This window comes from Balaenoptera physalus, assembly GCF_965194825.1.
Source record: "Balaenoptera physalus genome assembly, chromosome: 10".
NCBI classification, from domain to species: domain Eukaryota; kingdom Metazoa; phylum Chordata; class Mammalia; order Artiodactyla; family Balaenopteridae; genus Balaenoptera; species Balaenoptera physalus.
The window spans coordinates 19,969,224-19,984,425 of NC_138889.1; the positions used below are offsets into that span (position 1 = coordinate 19,969,224).

Consider the following 15,202-nt stretch of genomic DNA (forward strand, 5'->3'; position numbering starts at 1 on the left):
GGCTTTCTCTAGTTGCAGCGAGTGGGGGCTACTCTTTGTTGTGGCATGCGGGCTTCTCATTGTGGTGACCTCTCGCTGCGGAGGACGGGGTCTAGGCGCGCAGGCTTGCTGCAGTAGTTGTGGCTCACAGGCTGTAGAGCGCAGGCTCAGTAGTTGTGGCGCACGGGCTTAGTTGCTCCGCAGCATGTGAGATCTTCCCAGACCAGGGCTCGAACCCGTGTCCCTTGCATTGGCAGGCGGATTCTTAACCACTGTGCCACCAGGGAAGCCCCCTTTTTGATTTTTAATTGCAGGATTTACACTAGGTTTAATTTTGTAAGTTGCCAGAATCGCGTATGGAAGTAGACCTAGTTGACATAAAATATTCTCTTATTAAGAGGGTGTTATGTTTCTCCATGTCATAGTCAAGAAAAGATTTGCATGTCCTTTCTGTGGTTCTTCCATATTTGTTTATTTGCACACTCTTTTCTTAGAGGTAAGAGTAAATGAAGAAATGATGGTTATAGGAAGATATTAACAGAAAAAGTGTAGCCAGCCATAAGATTAGTACACGAAGTATATACTATAGGATCTCAAATCTGACTGAATTTCTCATTAGCCAACACTAAGGAAAGCAAAGTTACCTACATGATTCACTTAGGTTCATAAGGTAAAAACAAACTAGTTGTTCAGGGGAGAAGCACAGTTAATCCCAGTACTAAATTTTGAGTATCTCCCAGGGGTCCCTATAATAAGAATACTTTGTGATAAAAGTAGGTACCTGGGGCAAGAAAGTACAGTAACTTTTAGGATCAGCTGTGTTTGTAGATGTAAGAAGTATCATTTGCTTTCACAAGAGTTTAATGTTAGTCAGTGGTTCTTAACTTTCTTGGGGTCATAGACCCTATAACATTTTTATGTAGTTTTACTGTGAATTTGCTAAACATGTAAATTCTGAACTCATCTCAAGAAATTCTGATCCAGCCGGTCTGTGGTAGGTTTTATAAATGTGTGTGTAAGCACCATCCTAGGTGATCCTGACGTAGGTTCTTGTTAGACCATATGTTTAGAAACTGCTTCTGGAATATAATTTCAGGGAGTTCAAAGATTACATTCAATACATGGATCTTATCTCATACAAGTGAACAACATTCTCAACAATTGTATGGTGAAAACAATCAGATTCATAGGGGTGTTTGGTGCTGCTGTATTAGAAAATTAATGATTTTTTTTTGAAATTTATTGATCAAAGCAAGTCACATGGCCATACCTAACTTGAAAAGGAACAATACTGATGAGTAACACATGTGGGGTGCCCCCTACACCCTCTCTTCTCTCTCTTTTTAGTAATGAATTGATTTTTTTCCCCTTAATAACGAACCACTTTCACATCACTGGAATAAACATGCATGATTATGAGGTATTATTTAAATGTTTAATTTACTAATATTTTTTAAGACTTGCATCTATATGTTCTAATTAGATTGGTCTACAGTTACCATTTCTTGTTCTCCCCTCACCAGTTTGGTATCAGGGTTTTGTTAGCATTATAAAATGAGGTGAGTATCTTTCTGGTTTTTTTTCTTCCTCAACTTTCAGAGTTTATATGGATTTTCGATATACTTTCTGTGAGGAGTTTAGGGCACAGTCTCTACACACAAGACCACACTCACTTCTGACATCAGCTGCAAATTTGGGAGGTTCCCAAAACCCTGAGGTTCAATAATTTGTTAGAAATATTCATAGGTCTTACTGAAAACTGCTTTGCTCATGGTTATGGTTTATTAAGGGAAAGGATACAGATTAAGATCAGCTAAAGGAAGAAACAGTGTCCAGGAGGGTCAAACACAGAGCTTCCCATGTCCTCTCTGGTTGTCAGGTCACATTTCTCTCCTTCCCTCATTAAATGACAGAGCATATAAGTACTGCCAGTCAGGGAAGCTCACACAACCTTTGGTGTCCAGAAGTTTTATTAAGGCTTCATCATGTAGGCGTTGCTCATGTGGATAATCTCAATCTCCAGGTTGGTTGACCCAAACCCCCTACCCTGAGTCATACTGTTGGTATTTCTGGATTGGCCTGCTCCCTAGGACTATATGGGTTTGCCAGTCCCCTCCCTGAATCACATTGTTAGGTTATCCAGTATGACCCAAGGCCTCAGGCTAACAGACTCTCTTATCAGATACAACATTCTCAGGGCCCAAGGATATTACCTACTGGAAGCCAAGGGCAAAGGCCAGACCGGCTCTTTGGACAAGGCCAAATTCTCTGCTACACACTTTCACGTAACTGTTTTTTTTCTTTTATGGTTGTCTTCCTGTGATTCTTTGATACCAGATTAAGTTATAGGGATTCCATTATGGAAAATTGGTTCTTTTAAATTTCTTTAGTTGTCTCTTAGGAGATAAAAATAACAGACACTTCTGATTTAACTGCACTTAAATTACTTTTTTTTTTTTTTTTTTTTAAGAATAAAGGTTCTCTTCAGTTTGAAGACAAATGGGACTTCATGCGTCCAATTGTTTTGAAGCTTTTACGCCAGGAATCTGTTACAAAACAGCAGTGGTTTGATCTGTTTTCGTAAGTAATCCATTCATTCTATCTTTTTGCTAACATAAAGGAAAATTTGGTGGCTATGTTCAAATGGAATATTGGCTCCAGATTGGGCTGTTTACCTGTTTGAAGTTATTACTGATTGTGTTGGGGGTCCCCAAGACCACCCCTAGGTTCAGTGATTTGCTCGGAGGACTCATAGGACTGAACATAAAGTCATACTCACGGCTATGATTTATTTCAGCTAAAGGATACAAAGCAAAATTAGCAAAGGGAAAGGTACATGGGTTCAAGTCTGGGGAACAGGCACAAACTTCCAAGAGTACTCTCCCAGTCGAGTCACACAGGACGCATTTAATTTCCCCAGCAACAAGATTGCCAGCATATGTGATATGCTGTCACCAAGACGCTCTTTGGAGACTCAGTACCCAGGGTTTTTATTGGGGGCTGCTCACATAGGCAGCCTCTGCCTGGCATGTACCAAAATTCTAGACTCTCAGAAGGAGCAGGTGTTCAGTGTAAACCATGTTGTTTGTACAAACAGGTTAGGCACAGTGAACCATTCTCATCATTTCAGGAAAATTTTCTATCAGTGTAGGAAACTGTCAAACATTCAAGTTCTCAGATCCCAGCCAAACAGGCTTTTCTAAGGAATACAGTCTCAGATCTGTTATGTTAACTCTTAGCCTTTGGCCAGAATGTCTTCACAGCAAAACTATTACCAGTAGGACACCACTCCTGCCCCCATCCCCACCCCCGTGTGCAGCAAGGTAAGACCAACTTGTAGTATTGATCTCAGTTATGCCTTTTAGAGGGCCTAAATTTAGTTAGTTAAAGTAAATCCCGCCAACCATGAGGTTTCTCTTAGAAAAGCAGGTGGCTTTCTCGTTCAGTTTCTGTATGGACCTTTTACATGGCCTGAGGCATCAATTCAGGCAAAGCACAACTATGGCCATAAAGTTGAATTTGACCTGAAAATTTTCCAGGGTTGAAGCAGTGTCATGATAGGGTACATACAAAAAGAAGTATAATTTCGGAGGACCCACATGGTACCCCTGGAAACAAAGAGTTTGCACTTTTTTAGGGTACTCCAAGCAAGACGTAAATTAGACAGTATGGGTTAACAGGGCCCTCAGTGTGTGCTCCCATGGGGCCTTTCACTTTAGCGTTCTCAATCTAGTTCAGTTAATTCAGTTCAGGCCTTGTTTTCAGACTACCTGAAGGCAATTAGTTCCAAGCAGTTTGTTTATCCATGACACCATTTCATTTGCTTCATAGTGTGGATGACATTTAGAGGTGTTCTTTGTGGAAGGTGTAGGAATTGGGGCTCCTCGCAGCTGTCTCAGAGTACTGCTAGGTGTGATTGAAGCGCAGCATTCAGTTTGAATTCAAAGCACTCACAACAGCATGGAAAGCCAACACCAGGAGCTGGGAAAGCTTTCAAGAATACTTATGAAAAACAAAAATCATTCATGTCCTTCTCCCTGGTGCCTCACCAGGTGCTGAGTTTTATTTTTTCTCCCTTACTAAATCAGTGTGTCCCATTCAGTAATGAAAGCTTTTCACTTTTTTCCCAATCACCCAGACCTGGAGGAGGAACAAAAACATTTTTACAGAAAAACATTTTTATACAGCTTAACTAGAAAGACATATGTTTAGGAATTGGTCTGGGTGAAATCCCAAATTTTCAAAAATTTTCATAATAAGTTTACGTCACCCCCACCCCTTTTGTCCTGACCATTTGCCTAGTGAGCAGCCTGGAAAAAGATCAATTCCTTTCTGGAGATAGCTGTGTTTAATAATGAAGTTGCCTTACTAAGGTGTGTGTGCAAGGAAGGATGATGCGAAAGTGAGGGAAATAAAATCAGGTTATTAATTCATTGTTGAAAACTGCAACTAATCCTGAAAGCTGGACACAAGTCCATAGCAGTGAAACATCCCTGAGAGGGGATCATGAATCCAGGCTGTAAGGAGGGAGTATGCTTTCTCCCAACTTGCAGCTTTTAGCAGTAACCACAAGTTAGGAATTCACTTTAGGTCTGTATATCTGATACAGAGGCTATCAGCAACTTGATTTCAGATGGCCCCATCAGAGAATGAGCCCTTTTCTGTGGGCATCTGCAAGTGATTTAGATCTTCCAGCCAGAATCCATGATGTTTTCAGTTTATGGCTTCACAGAGGGTGTCTTAAATCTTCAACAGTCCACAAGTCAAAGTCCTGTTCACTGAGCATATGCCTGCTTTAGTTCAGCACAGCTTGTGTTGAGGTTTAAATAGCCCAATGTCAGACAATATCAGGTTTCAGCTTAGAGTTAGATCCAAGCAATTAGGATTTGTGAATTCAGGATTCCAAAAAAGCCAGTGACTTTTCTCGAGCAGTGGCAAAGCCAAGATGCTGCAGACCAGACAGTCATGTTCTAAGTCCAAGTGACAAGCAAGACTTTTCTAATCCCCTTTTATTTTGTCAGTCTTAGAGTTCAGATTAATCCACTCAGTAATATGCACATCATGCTGGAAAATCATCAGCCTTTCAGGGTCAGACATCTGATTTCACAAGAGCTCAGTAGCAACTAAAAACTGCTTTTTAAAACTCCAGAAGTGTATTTCTATTTGGAAATTTCTTATGTTTTCATGTTGTCTCCCTTTTCTCTGAGATGGCAATAAGTAAAAGTAATAGTATCCATTATGGAGATGTATTTATTCTGTTTCCAGTACTCAAACAGTTCAAATTCTAATCCTTTCACCAGCAGTAAAAAGCAAGGAAATTGTCTCACTAACTTTTTTTTTAATTAATTAATTTATTTACATTTTATTTTTGACTGCGTTGGGTCTTCATTGAGGCGAACGGGGGCTACTCTTCATTGTGGTGTGTGGGCTTCTCCTTGCAGTGGCTTCTGTTGTTGCGGAGCTCGGGCTCTAGGCGTGTAGGCTTCAGTAGTTGTGGCTCGCGGGCTCTAGAGCACAGGCTCAGTAGTTGTGGCGCATGGGCTTAGTTGCTCCGCGGCATGTGGGATCTTCCCGAATCAGGGCTGCAACCCGTGTCCCCTGCATTGGCAGGTGGATTCTTAACCACTGCGCCACCAGGGAAGTCTGTCACTAACTTTTTATTTTGCAACTTTTCCTGATGGATGTGATCCCTCTAGCATTTATGAAAGTACAAGCATGTAATATTTTGTATCTTTATCATACATCCAGATGCAATAGCCAAAGAATACAAAGCCATCTTTAAAACTTTCCTTGTCTCTTTTTTCTTATTACAGATTTATTCAAACTCCTAGCAATAAATTTAACATTTACAATATTAACATTACAGTTGCTGGGAGATCCTGGCTGGAATGTAGGAGGCATGGAGAGGTTGCTGAAGCAGCAGTAGTCAGGCTGAAGAAACAGCTGGAATAGTTTCCTGTCCCTTGGTTATCTAAAATTTTCTCCAGCCCTGAGACCTAATGTAACTATTAATTCCTCCTGCTTGGAGGAGAGACCAGCACAAACATTTAACATTTTTGGTCCACCCAAAAGCTTACGTTTGAGAACTTTTGGGCCTTTTCTCCTCTTATTTGGAGGCAAGAACAAAAACCAGAGTCATCATCCATACTGGGCTTTTTCTCTCCTCACTTGGGTCAGCATGGCCAAAGCAGCTAGAAGATTTAATGAGCCAACTCTCTTGGGGTTAGATCTATCATTTTCAAATTTCATAGGTAACTTTTACCTTTCTCACAGCAGATAGCAACTCAGCTGCTGATTCATACCACGGTTGATTTCATAGCCATGCAAGTAGCAGAGGTTCATCATACTACCACTTAATCCTTCCTTTTCTCAAACAGTGCTTTCACCATGTTTAATGAATCCCACTTCTGACACCAACCATGTCAGTGGTCCTAAGACCACCCCCAGGTTCAGTGATTGTTAGGAAGACTCATAGGACTCAGCATATAGTTGTATTCATGGCTATCATTTATTACAGTGAAGGATACAAAGCAAAATGCAACAAAGGTGCATATGGTAAAGTCCAGGGGAAACCAGGTACAAGTTTCCAAGCATCTTCTCCCAGTGGAACATATCCACTTAATTCCTCCAACAACTAATTTGGACAACACATGTGAAATGCTGTCTACCAGGGAAGCTTCTTTTTTTTTTTTTTTTTTGTTAATATTTATTTGTTTATTTGGTTACACCCGGTCTTAGTTGCGGCTCGCAGGCTCCTTAGTTGCGGCAGGCAGTCTCCTTAGTTGTGGCACGCTGGCTCCTTAGTTGTGGCATGCAACTCTTGGTTGCGGCATGCATGTGGGATCTAGTTCCCTGACCAGGGATCGAACCTGGGCCCCCTGCATTGGGAGCATAGAGTCTTATTCACTGCGCCACCAGGGAAGTCGTCAGGGAAGCTTCTTAAAGACTCAGTGCCCAGGGTTTTTACTGAGAGAGCTGGTCACAAAGGCAGCTTCTGCCTGACATGAACTAGAATTCCAGATCCTAGACAAAAAGCAAGTGTTGAACATAAATCAGATTTTTTACATAACAATTTAGGCACAGTGAGCCATTCTTATCAGGAAATGGTGAGAACTCTCACAAAACCCAAGTTCCTATATGTCAGCCAAGGGCCAACCTTGCAACCATGTCTTCCTAAGGATAGTAGTTTCAGACTTGGTATAATTACTGTGTGTGTGTGTGTGCACTAGTAAAATACTATATCAGTGAGTTGAAGATGTATGACTGAATAATCTATACACATTAAGCTGCTGTGCTCATTTTTTCTCTTTATCACAGAAGAAAATAGTCTAATCCTAAATAACATAGAACTTGTTGCATAATATTAACTTATATCCATGATTCTGCCTTTTGAGAAATTAGAATTCAATAAGAAACAGCTGAGACCTTTTAAAATTTCATAGCATTCATGTATATGTATATTTTTCTTAAATTATTTGATTAAACGTATTTTATGAACAATGTGTTGAATGTGGTGGGTTTTTTTGTTTTGTTTTTGCCAGTTTGTGTTAATAATATGATTTATCATGTAGAGTAATGCTTGTTCTCTATGCATTCCTGACTGGAAAAAGGAGCATAGTGTGATGGTGTTTCCTGCTTAAAGTATACTTCTAAACAGAAATAGTACTTGCTACAGTTAGTGGCCTCAGCCCATCGTTTTTAAAAATCCTTGATCTCCTTGGAGTTACCCAAGGCTGCTCAATATGTAATCCTTTTAAGTTAAAGGATTCCTGTATGTCTTATCATGCCACACCAAAATTATACGACCTACATTAATTAAAACCTTTCCAAATTTTAGCCTATTTAGCCATATTAATTAATAACCTTTAGGTTAGTTATATCTTTCTAAATCTAAGGTACTAAAATAATGTTTTGGTGTTAAACTACATTTACTATTTGTTGCCCTTTTCTCATAACCTGTATCATTATTTTTCAGCAGGGGTACTGTTGGTGTTTTGGGTGGTTATAAGATTGTTCTGCATACTGTGGCCTGTTTATCACCTCTGGCCTTCACCCTCATAAACTCTAGTAGTGGATACTTTCTATGTACTCCTCTCCCTACCCCTCATTATTGAAAGAAAAAAAGCTCTCACTTCCAAATGTCTGAGGCAGTACTTTCCTCAGTTGAGAACTGCTGCTTTAGATACATGTTGTTTGGTTTGACTCTGGTTTGTGAAATTGAGGCTAAAATTTAAAAATAAATTATTTTCAACTTGTGAGACTTTATTTTTAAGAAAATTCATCTTTACTACAAATAATTTTTTTAATGTTTTTCTTGTTCCTAAGCTGGTTTTTATGATACCACTTTCTCCTCTTTTTTCTCCTATCTCTTGTCTACCTCATCTCAGTCATCTAAGCTGATTCATCCCTTTTGTGCCCGTTAAATGTTGGTTTCCTTCAGAGTTGTTTTTTTCTTATTCTTTTACCTGAGTTCTCATCTATTTAAGCAATCCAGATTATTCTCCAAACTTCCATACCCATGTGACCTATTGTTTCCTGCATACTTAAGTTCCATAAGTACTCCAAATTTAGAGTGATGAAAATCTGTTATTTATAGTCTCAAACCAAAAATCTGGAAGCTACCATCAACCTCCTGTTTTTTTACTCCTTCATATCCACTTGATTACTAGATTTCATAGACTTTTAAGTACCTCTTGAATTTCTTTCCATCCCATCTGTCTTTCCCCCCCCACTCTCTTGCCTGAATGATTACAGTAGTCCCATACCTACTTTGTTGTATTTCTAGTTATCTATTGCCACACAACAAATTACCCTGAAAATTAGCAGCTTAAAACAACAAACATTTATTATCTCACAGTTTCTGAAGGTCCAAAATCTGGTTGCAGCTTAGTTGGGTCTTTCTAGCTCAGGATCTCTTACGAAGTTGCAATCAAGCTCTAGGCAGAAGAACTAAGCCTATATTCAACTAGGAGTGAATGATCTTCAAAGCTTACTCATGTGATTGTTGGCAGGCCTCAGTTCTTCACTAGCTGCTCAGTTCCTCACTGTGTAGAACCCTCCATAAAGCTGTTTACTGTGTGGCAGCTTGCTTTCCCCAGAGCAAGAGAGAGTGTTCCCAAGACAGAAGTCATGGTGTTTTATAACATAATTTTGGAAGTTACAAACCATTATTTCTTTTCTTTTCTTTTTTTTTTTTTAATTGGAGTATAGTTGATTTACAATGTTGTGTTAGTTTCAGGTGTACAGCAAAGTGAATCAGTTATACATATACATATATCCATTTTTTTTTTTTTAAGATTCTTTTCCCATATAGACCATTTTAGAGTACTGAGTAGAGTTCCCTGTACTATACAACAGGTTCTTATTAGTTATCTATCTTATATATAGACCTTCATTTCTTCTGTATGCTGTTGATCACACAGACAAATGCCTTGTACACTGTAGGAGGGAACTATACACGGGTATGAATACCATCCAGGAGACGGGGATCATTGGGGGCCATCCTAGAGACTGTACCTTCAGAGGAAATAGATGATGCAAGGTTTAGAAGATAGCTCAAAAAGCATTCTAGTTTATATCATTAGAGAGGAATAAAATGAAAGAGACTACTTTGAAAATGAAATAGTCAAAATAAAGACCTTTGAAATAAAAAATAAAAGAGCTAAATAAAAAAAGATTGAATTAGTAATACAAAAAATAAAACGAAAGAGTTCTCCCTGAATGTAGAGCAAAGTATGGAAAATTAAATAAAAATGAAGACATATTGAGGACAGCTCTAGAATTAGGCTAACTTATACTTAAAAGGGGTTCCAGAAGGAGAGGGCAGAAAGTAGAGGAGAGGATATAGCCCCAAAGGATAAGAAGAAAATTTCCTGGGGCTGAAATCTTGTATCTCTCCACCCAACCCTCTAGATCTTCATATTGAAAGTGCTAAAAACCATGCCTACACGTCCTTAATTTCAGAATTCCAAGGATAAAGAAAATAATCTAATTGTTGGAGGGAAAGTTACCTTTCAAGCGAAACAGACTGTCTGCACTCTTTTCATTGGCCAAATTGGATGCAGGAGGCTGATGCAGTTTTCTTTAAATATTTAAAGGGAAATTATTTTGAACTTAGTATTTTCTACCTAGTCAAGTTTTCAATCATGTTTAAGGCAAGATGAACATATTTTCAGACAAGTAAGTATTTAGAAGATTTAAGGATCCTGCATCCAATGATGAAACAGATACCCTTTCCTCCACTATTTCCAACACTGACCATTAAAGAAATTGAATTTTACTGAACTAAACTGAAGGAGGTACTCTTGAACTAGGAATCCTGACCATGAAATGAATATGAATAGAAAAAAGCAGACACTATCTATCCAAAATTATAAAAAAGTACAAATTGAAACATTTTAGCGTATAAAAATTGTCCCACAGAAACCAACTATGAAGTAGAACACAAATACAGCACTCCGAACTGAGTTCAGTATCCCCACACAACCATGTGGGGTTATAAAACAAACTTGAACTGAAAATTCAAAAGCTAAGGAGAGAAATCAACAAAAGTGGAGGAAATAATGAAATGAAAATTGAACTCGGAAAACAAATAGAACAAGACAAAATCATATCAGAAATTGATCATTGCAGTAGATGAAGAAAAAACAGAGCGATAATCTTTCCAAAATAAAACAGAAAAATGAAAATATTATTCTTTAAACTGATAAAGATCATCTGTAAGTAATCTAGCAGCAATATCCCAGTAATAGTATGTTGGAAGCATTCCGTTTAAATTGGGAATAAGAGCCCAGTCTCCCAGCCTCTCTTGGGAGAATGAGGCAGCTTGAGGGCTGTGGCTGAGTTGCGGTTGCTGGGTGACAAGTCGGAGCCGGGACAGGCGTAATGGCAGAAACTGCTTCTCCACTGAAGCACTTTGTGCTGGCTAAGAAGACAATTGCAGCAATCTTTGACCAGTTACTGGAGTTTGTTACAGAAGGATCACATTTTGTTGAAGCAACGTACAAGAATCCAGAACTTGACCAAGTAGCTACTGAGGATGATCTGATAGAAATACAGAGGTATAAAAATAAGCTTTCCATCATTGGTGAGGTGCTGTCTCGGAGACACATGGAAGTGGCATTTTTTGGCAGGACAAGCAGTGGGAAGAGCTCTGTTATCATTGCCATGCTGTGGGATAAAGTCCTCCCTAGTGGAATTGGCCATACAACTAATTGCTTCCTGAGTGTTGAAGAAACGGATGGAGATAAAGCCTGTCTCATGACAGAAGGGTCACATGAAAAAAAGAATGTGAAGACAGTTAATCAGCTGGCCCATGCCCTTCATATGGACAAAGACTTGAAAGCTGGCTGTCTTGTACATGTGTTTTGGCCAAAGGCAAAATGTGCCCTCTTGAGAGATGACCTGGTTTTAGTGGATAGTCCAGGTACAGATGTCACTGCAGAGCTGGATAGCTGGATTGATAAGTTTTGCTTAGATGCTGATGTCTTCGTTTTGGTTGTAAACTCCAAATCAACTCTAATGAACATGGAAAAACAGTTTTTTCACAAGGTAAATGAGCGACTTTCCAAGCATAATATTTTTATTCTGAATAGTCGTTGGGATGCCTCTGCATCAGAGCCAGAATATATGGAAGATGTATGCAGACAGCTCATGGAAAGATGCCTACATTTCTTGGTGGAGGAGCTCAAAGTTGTGGCTCCTTTAGAAGCATGGAATCGTATCTTTTTTGTTTCTGCAAAGCAAGTTCTTAGTGCTAGAAAGCACAAAGCCCAGGGGATGCCAGAATGTGATGGGCACTTGCAGAAGGATTTCAGGCAAGATTACAGGAGTTTCAGAATTTTGAACAAATCTTTGAGGAGTGTATCTCGCAGTCAGCAGTGAAAACAAAGTTTGAACAGCACACTATCAGAGCTAAACAGATACTAGAAACTGTGAAAAACATAATGGATTCAGTAAACATGGCAGCAGCAGAGAAAAGGGTTTACTCAGTAGAAGAGAGGAAAGACCAAATTGATAGACTGGACTTTATCTGAAACCAGATGAACCTTTTTTTTTTTTAATTTTTATTTATTTATTTATTTATCCATTTATTCATGGCTGTGTTGGGTCTTCGTTTCTGTGCGAGGACTTTCTCTAGCTGCGGCGAGCGGGGGCCACTCTTCATCGCGGTGCGCCGGCCTCTCACCATCGCGGCCTCTCTTGTTGCGGAGCACAGGCTCCAGACGCGCAGGCTCAGTAGTTGTGGCTCACGGGCCTAGTTGCTCCGTGGCATGTGGGATCTTCCCAGACCAGGGCTCGAACCCGTGTCCCCTGCATTGGCAGGCAGATTCTCAACCACTGTGCCACCAGGGAAGCCCCCAGATGAACCTTTTAACACTGGATGCTAAGAAAATAATCAGGGAGGTTTCAGAGGAGGTTGCAAATAAGGTTTCATGTGCAATGACAGATGAAATTTGTTGACTCTGTTTTGGTTGATGAATTTTGTTCTGAGTTTCATCCTACTCCAAGTGTATTGAAAGTATATAAAAATGAGTGAAATAAGCACATAGAAGATGGAATGGGAGGAAATTTGGCTGATCAGTGCACCAATGAAGTCAATGCTTCAATGCTTCAATCCCAGCAAGAAATATTGAAAATTTGAAGCCATTACTTCCAGCTGGTATGCAGAATAAACTACATACACCGATTCCTTGCAATAAATTTGATCTCAGTTATGACCTAAATTGCCACAAGTTATGTTCAAATTTTCAAGACGATATTGTATTTCATTTTTCCTTGGGCTGGTTTTCCCTTGTCCATCGTTTCTTGGGCCAAACAAATGCTCAGCGGGTGCTTCTAGGATTATCAGAGCCTATCTTTCAGCTTCCCAGATCTTTAGCTTCTACTCCTACTGCTCCTACCAATCCAGAGTCACAGGAAGAACTCATGGTTACCTTAATAACAGCATTAGTTTCTCTTACGTCTAGAACTTCTATGGGCATCGTTGTTGGAGGAGTGATTTGGAAAACTGTAGTCTGGAAGCACATATCTGTTTCATTAAGTATGTATGGAGCTTTGTATCTTTATGAAAGGCTGACTTGGACCACCCGTGCCAAGGAGAGAGCCTTTAAACAGCAATTTGTGAATTATGAAACTGAAAAACTGCAAATGATTGTTAACTTCACAAGTGCCAGCTGCAGCCATCAAGTACAACAGGAAATGGCAACCACTTTTGCTCGCCTGTGCCAACAAGTTGATACTACACAAAGACATCTAGAAGAGGAAATTGTTAGATTATCCAAAGAAATAGATCAATTGGAGAAAATATAAAACAATTCAAAGTGCTTAAGAAAAAAAGCTGTTCAACTTGAAAACAAGCAGGAGAATTTTACTAAGCAGTTTCTACATTGAAGCAATGAAGAAGAATCTTAACGATAGAGATTGCTTTGGTGATCATGATAGGAGAAAATGGAACTTGGAAGATTGGGACCGTTATTTTTATGAAGTGACTTTAAATATGAATTCTACTAACTGTACCTAAATAACAAATCCTTGAGTAGATCCTGGTATTGATCTATCTCAGGGAGTTTGCATTTCTGAAAAGTGTTGTGATGTCTCTTTTAGTTTTAATTTTAGGTAAAGAAAAATCCTTTGATACGTGAAAATGATGAATTAGTTTAAAGCAAAAGAACCAACTCTGTGACCCCTGAGGGGTGGGGCCTTTCTCTTAATTAGGGCTCTCTTTGTTTTTTTTTTTTTTTAATTTTATTTATTTATTTATTTATTTTTTATTTATTTATGGCTGTGTTGGGTCTTCGTTTCTGTGCGAGGGCTTTCTCTAGTTGTGGCAAGTGGGGACCACTCTTCATCGCGGTGCGCAGGCCTCTCACTATCGCGGCCTCTCTTGTTGCGGAGCACAGGCTCCAGACGCGCAGGCTCAGTAATTATGGCTCACGGGCCTAGTTGCTGTGCGGCATGTGGGATCTTCCCAGACCAGGGCTCGAACCCGTGTCCCCTGCATTGGCAGGCAGATTCTCAACCACTGCGCCACCAGGGAAGCCCGGGCTCTCTTTGTTTTTGATTCTGAAAAACTCTGCTTCCTGGCATCCAGGAGTTAGAGAATGCTTCTTTCATCTTCTTTCTCAAAACGAATTTTTGATGCCTACTTCAGCGGGAATAGTCACATTTTTGCTTTATAAACTGCATTGCTCTAACCACAAAGGAGTGTGGAAATGTTCTTGAGTGTATTATTTATGCAGGTTACAATCACTTGCCATCCTGGCAGGTGTGTAAACCACTAATAAATAATACTGTTTTTACTCCCTCTTTTATTCCCATTAAAACTGATGTAAAACCGTAAAAAAAAAAATAAAATAAAATAGGGAATAAGACAAAGTATCTGCTCACTTCATTTTAATTTCTGCTAGGTTTAGAAATTTGTTGCCCTAGAATTGTAAGTAGTATACTTATATTTTATATGTGGTCATATCTCATTTTTTTATCCCTAATCCTACATATTTTCTTTAATATCCATATTAAGGAGCTGATCATTTTGTAGGTCTTTTGACATAATCAAGCTATAAAAATTACTTTGATATGATACATCAAAACGTATTGGATCCAACTGTGCAGTGCTTAAATGCTAAGGAGTTCATAGCCTTCGATGCCTATATTAGACAAAAAAAGCTAAAAGTGCATGGTCTAAGTAAACCTGAAGAAAGTAGAAGGAAGGAAAGACAAAAGACAAAATTAATGAAATACAAAATAATTGTGAATAGAGAAAAGAAAAAAGGTAAAAATTAGTTATTTGGAAAGAAGAATATTTATTCCATTTTTGTTCATTATTATGTTTATAATTTGCTTCCTTATCAGTGTTTTCTTCCTGATCTCTTTGATTTATTTTATCCTTTGTCTGATTTCTTAGTTCTTTTATTGAATTCTTAATTTTAAAATTCTTTTTAATATTTTTCTTTACAATGGAAGCTTTCAAGCTACACATTTTTTTCTTAATATTGCTTTTATTGTCACCATAGTTTCTGTGGTATTCAGGGTTTTCCTTTTTATTTCTTTCTTACAGATTCTATTTTTTAAAAAATTTTAATTTAGTTTTTGGCTGTGTTGGGTCTTTGTTGCTGTGCATGGGTTATCTCTAGTTGTGGTGAGCAGGGGCTACTCTTCATTGTGGTGCGTGGGCTTCTCATTGGCGTGGCTTCTCTTGTTGCAGTGGCTTCTCTTGTTGTGG

General features: G+C 39.0%; 1 protein-coding gene and 1 pseudogene across 4 annotated transcripts in view; both read left to right on the forward strand.

Annotated features, from left to right (window-relative positions):
- Window positions 1-15,202, forward strand: part of CUL5 (cullin 5) — a 117,166-nt gene that overhangs the window by 25,675 nt on the left and 76,289 nt on the right. For all 3 annotated transcript variants that reach the window (XM_082476867.1, XM_082476865.1, XM_082476866.1), the window contains one exon: window positions 2,450-2,559. In XM_082476867.1, coding sequence (XP_082332993.1) covers window positions 2,450-2,559 — 110 coding nt within the window. The remainder of the gene's footprint in view (window positions 1-2,449; window positions 2,560-15,202) is intronic.
- LOC309667916 (mitofusin-1-like) lies at window positions 2,567-14,023 on the forward strand (annotated as a pseudogene). Its single transcript has 2 exons — window positions 2,567-12,008; window positions 12,331-14,023. The product of its transcript is annotated as a mitofusin-1-like (transcript).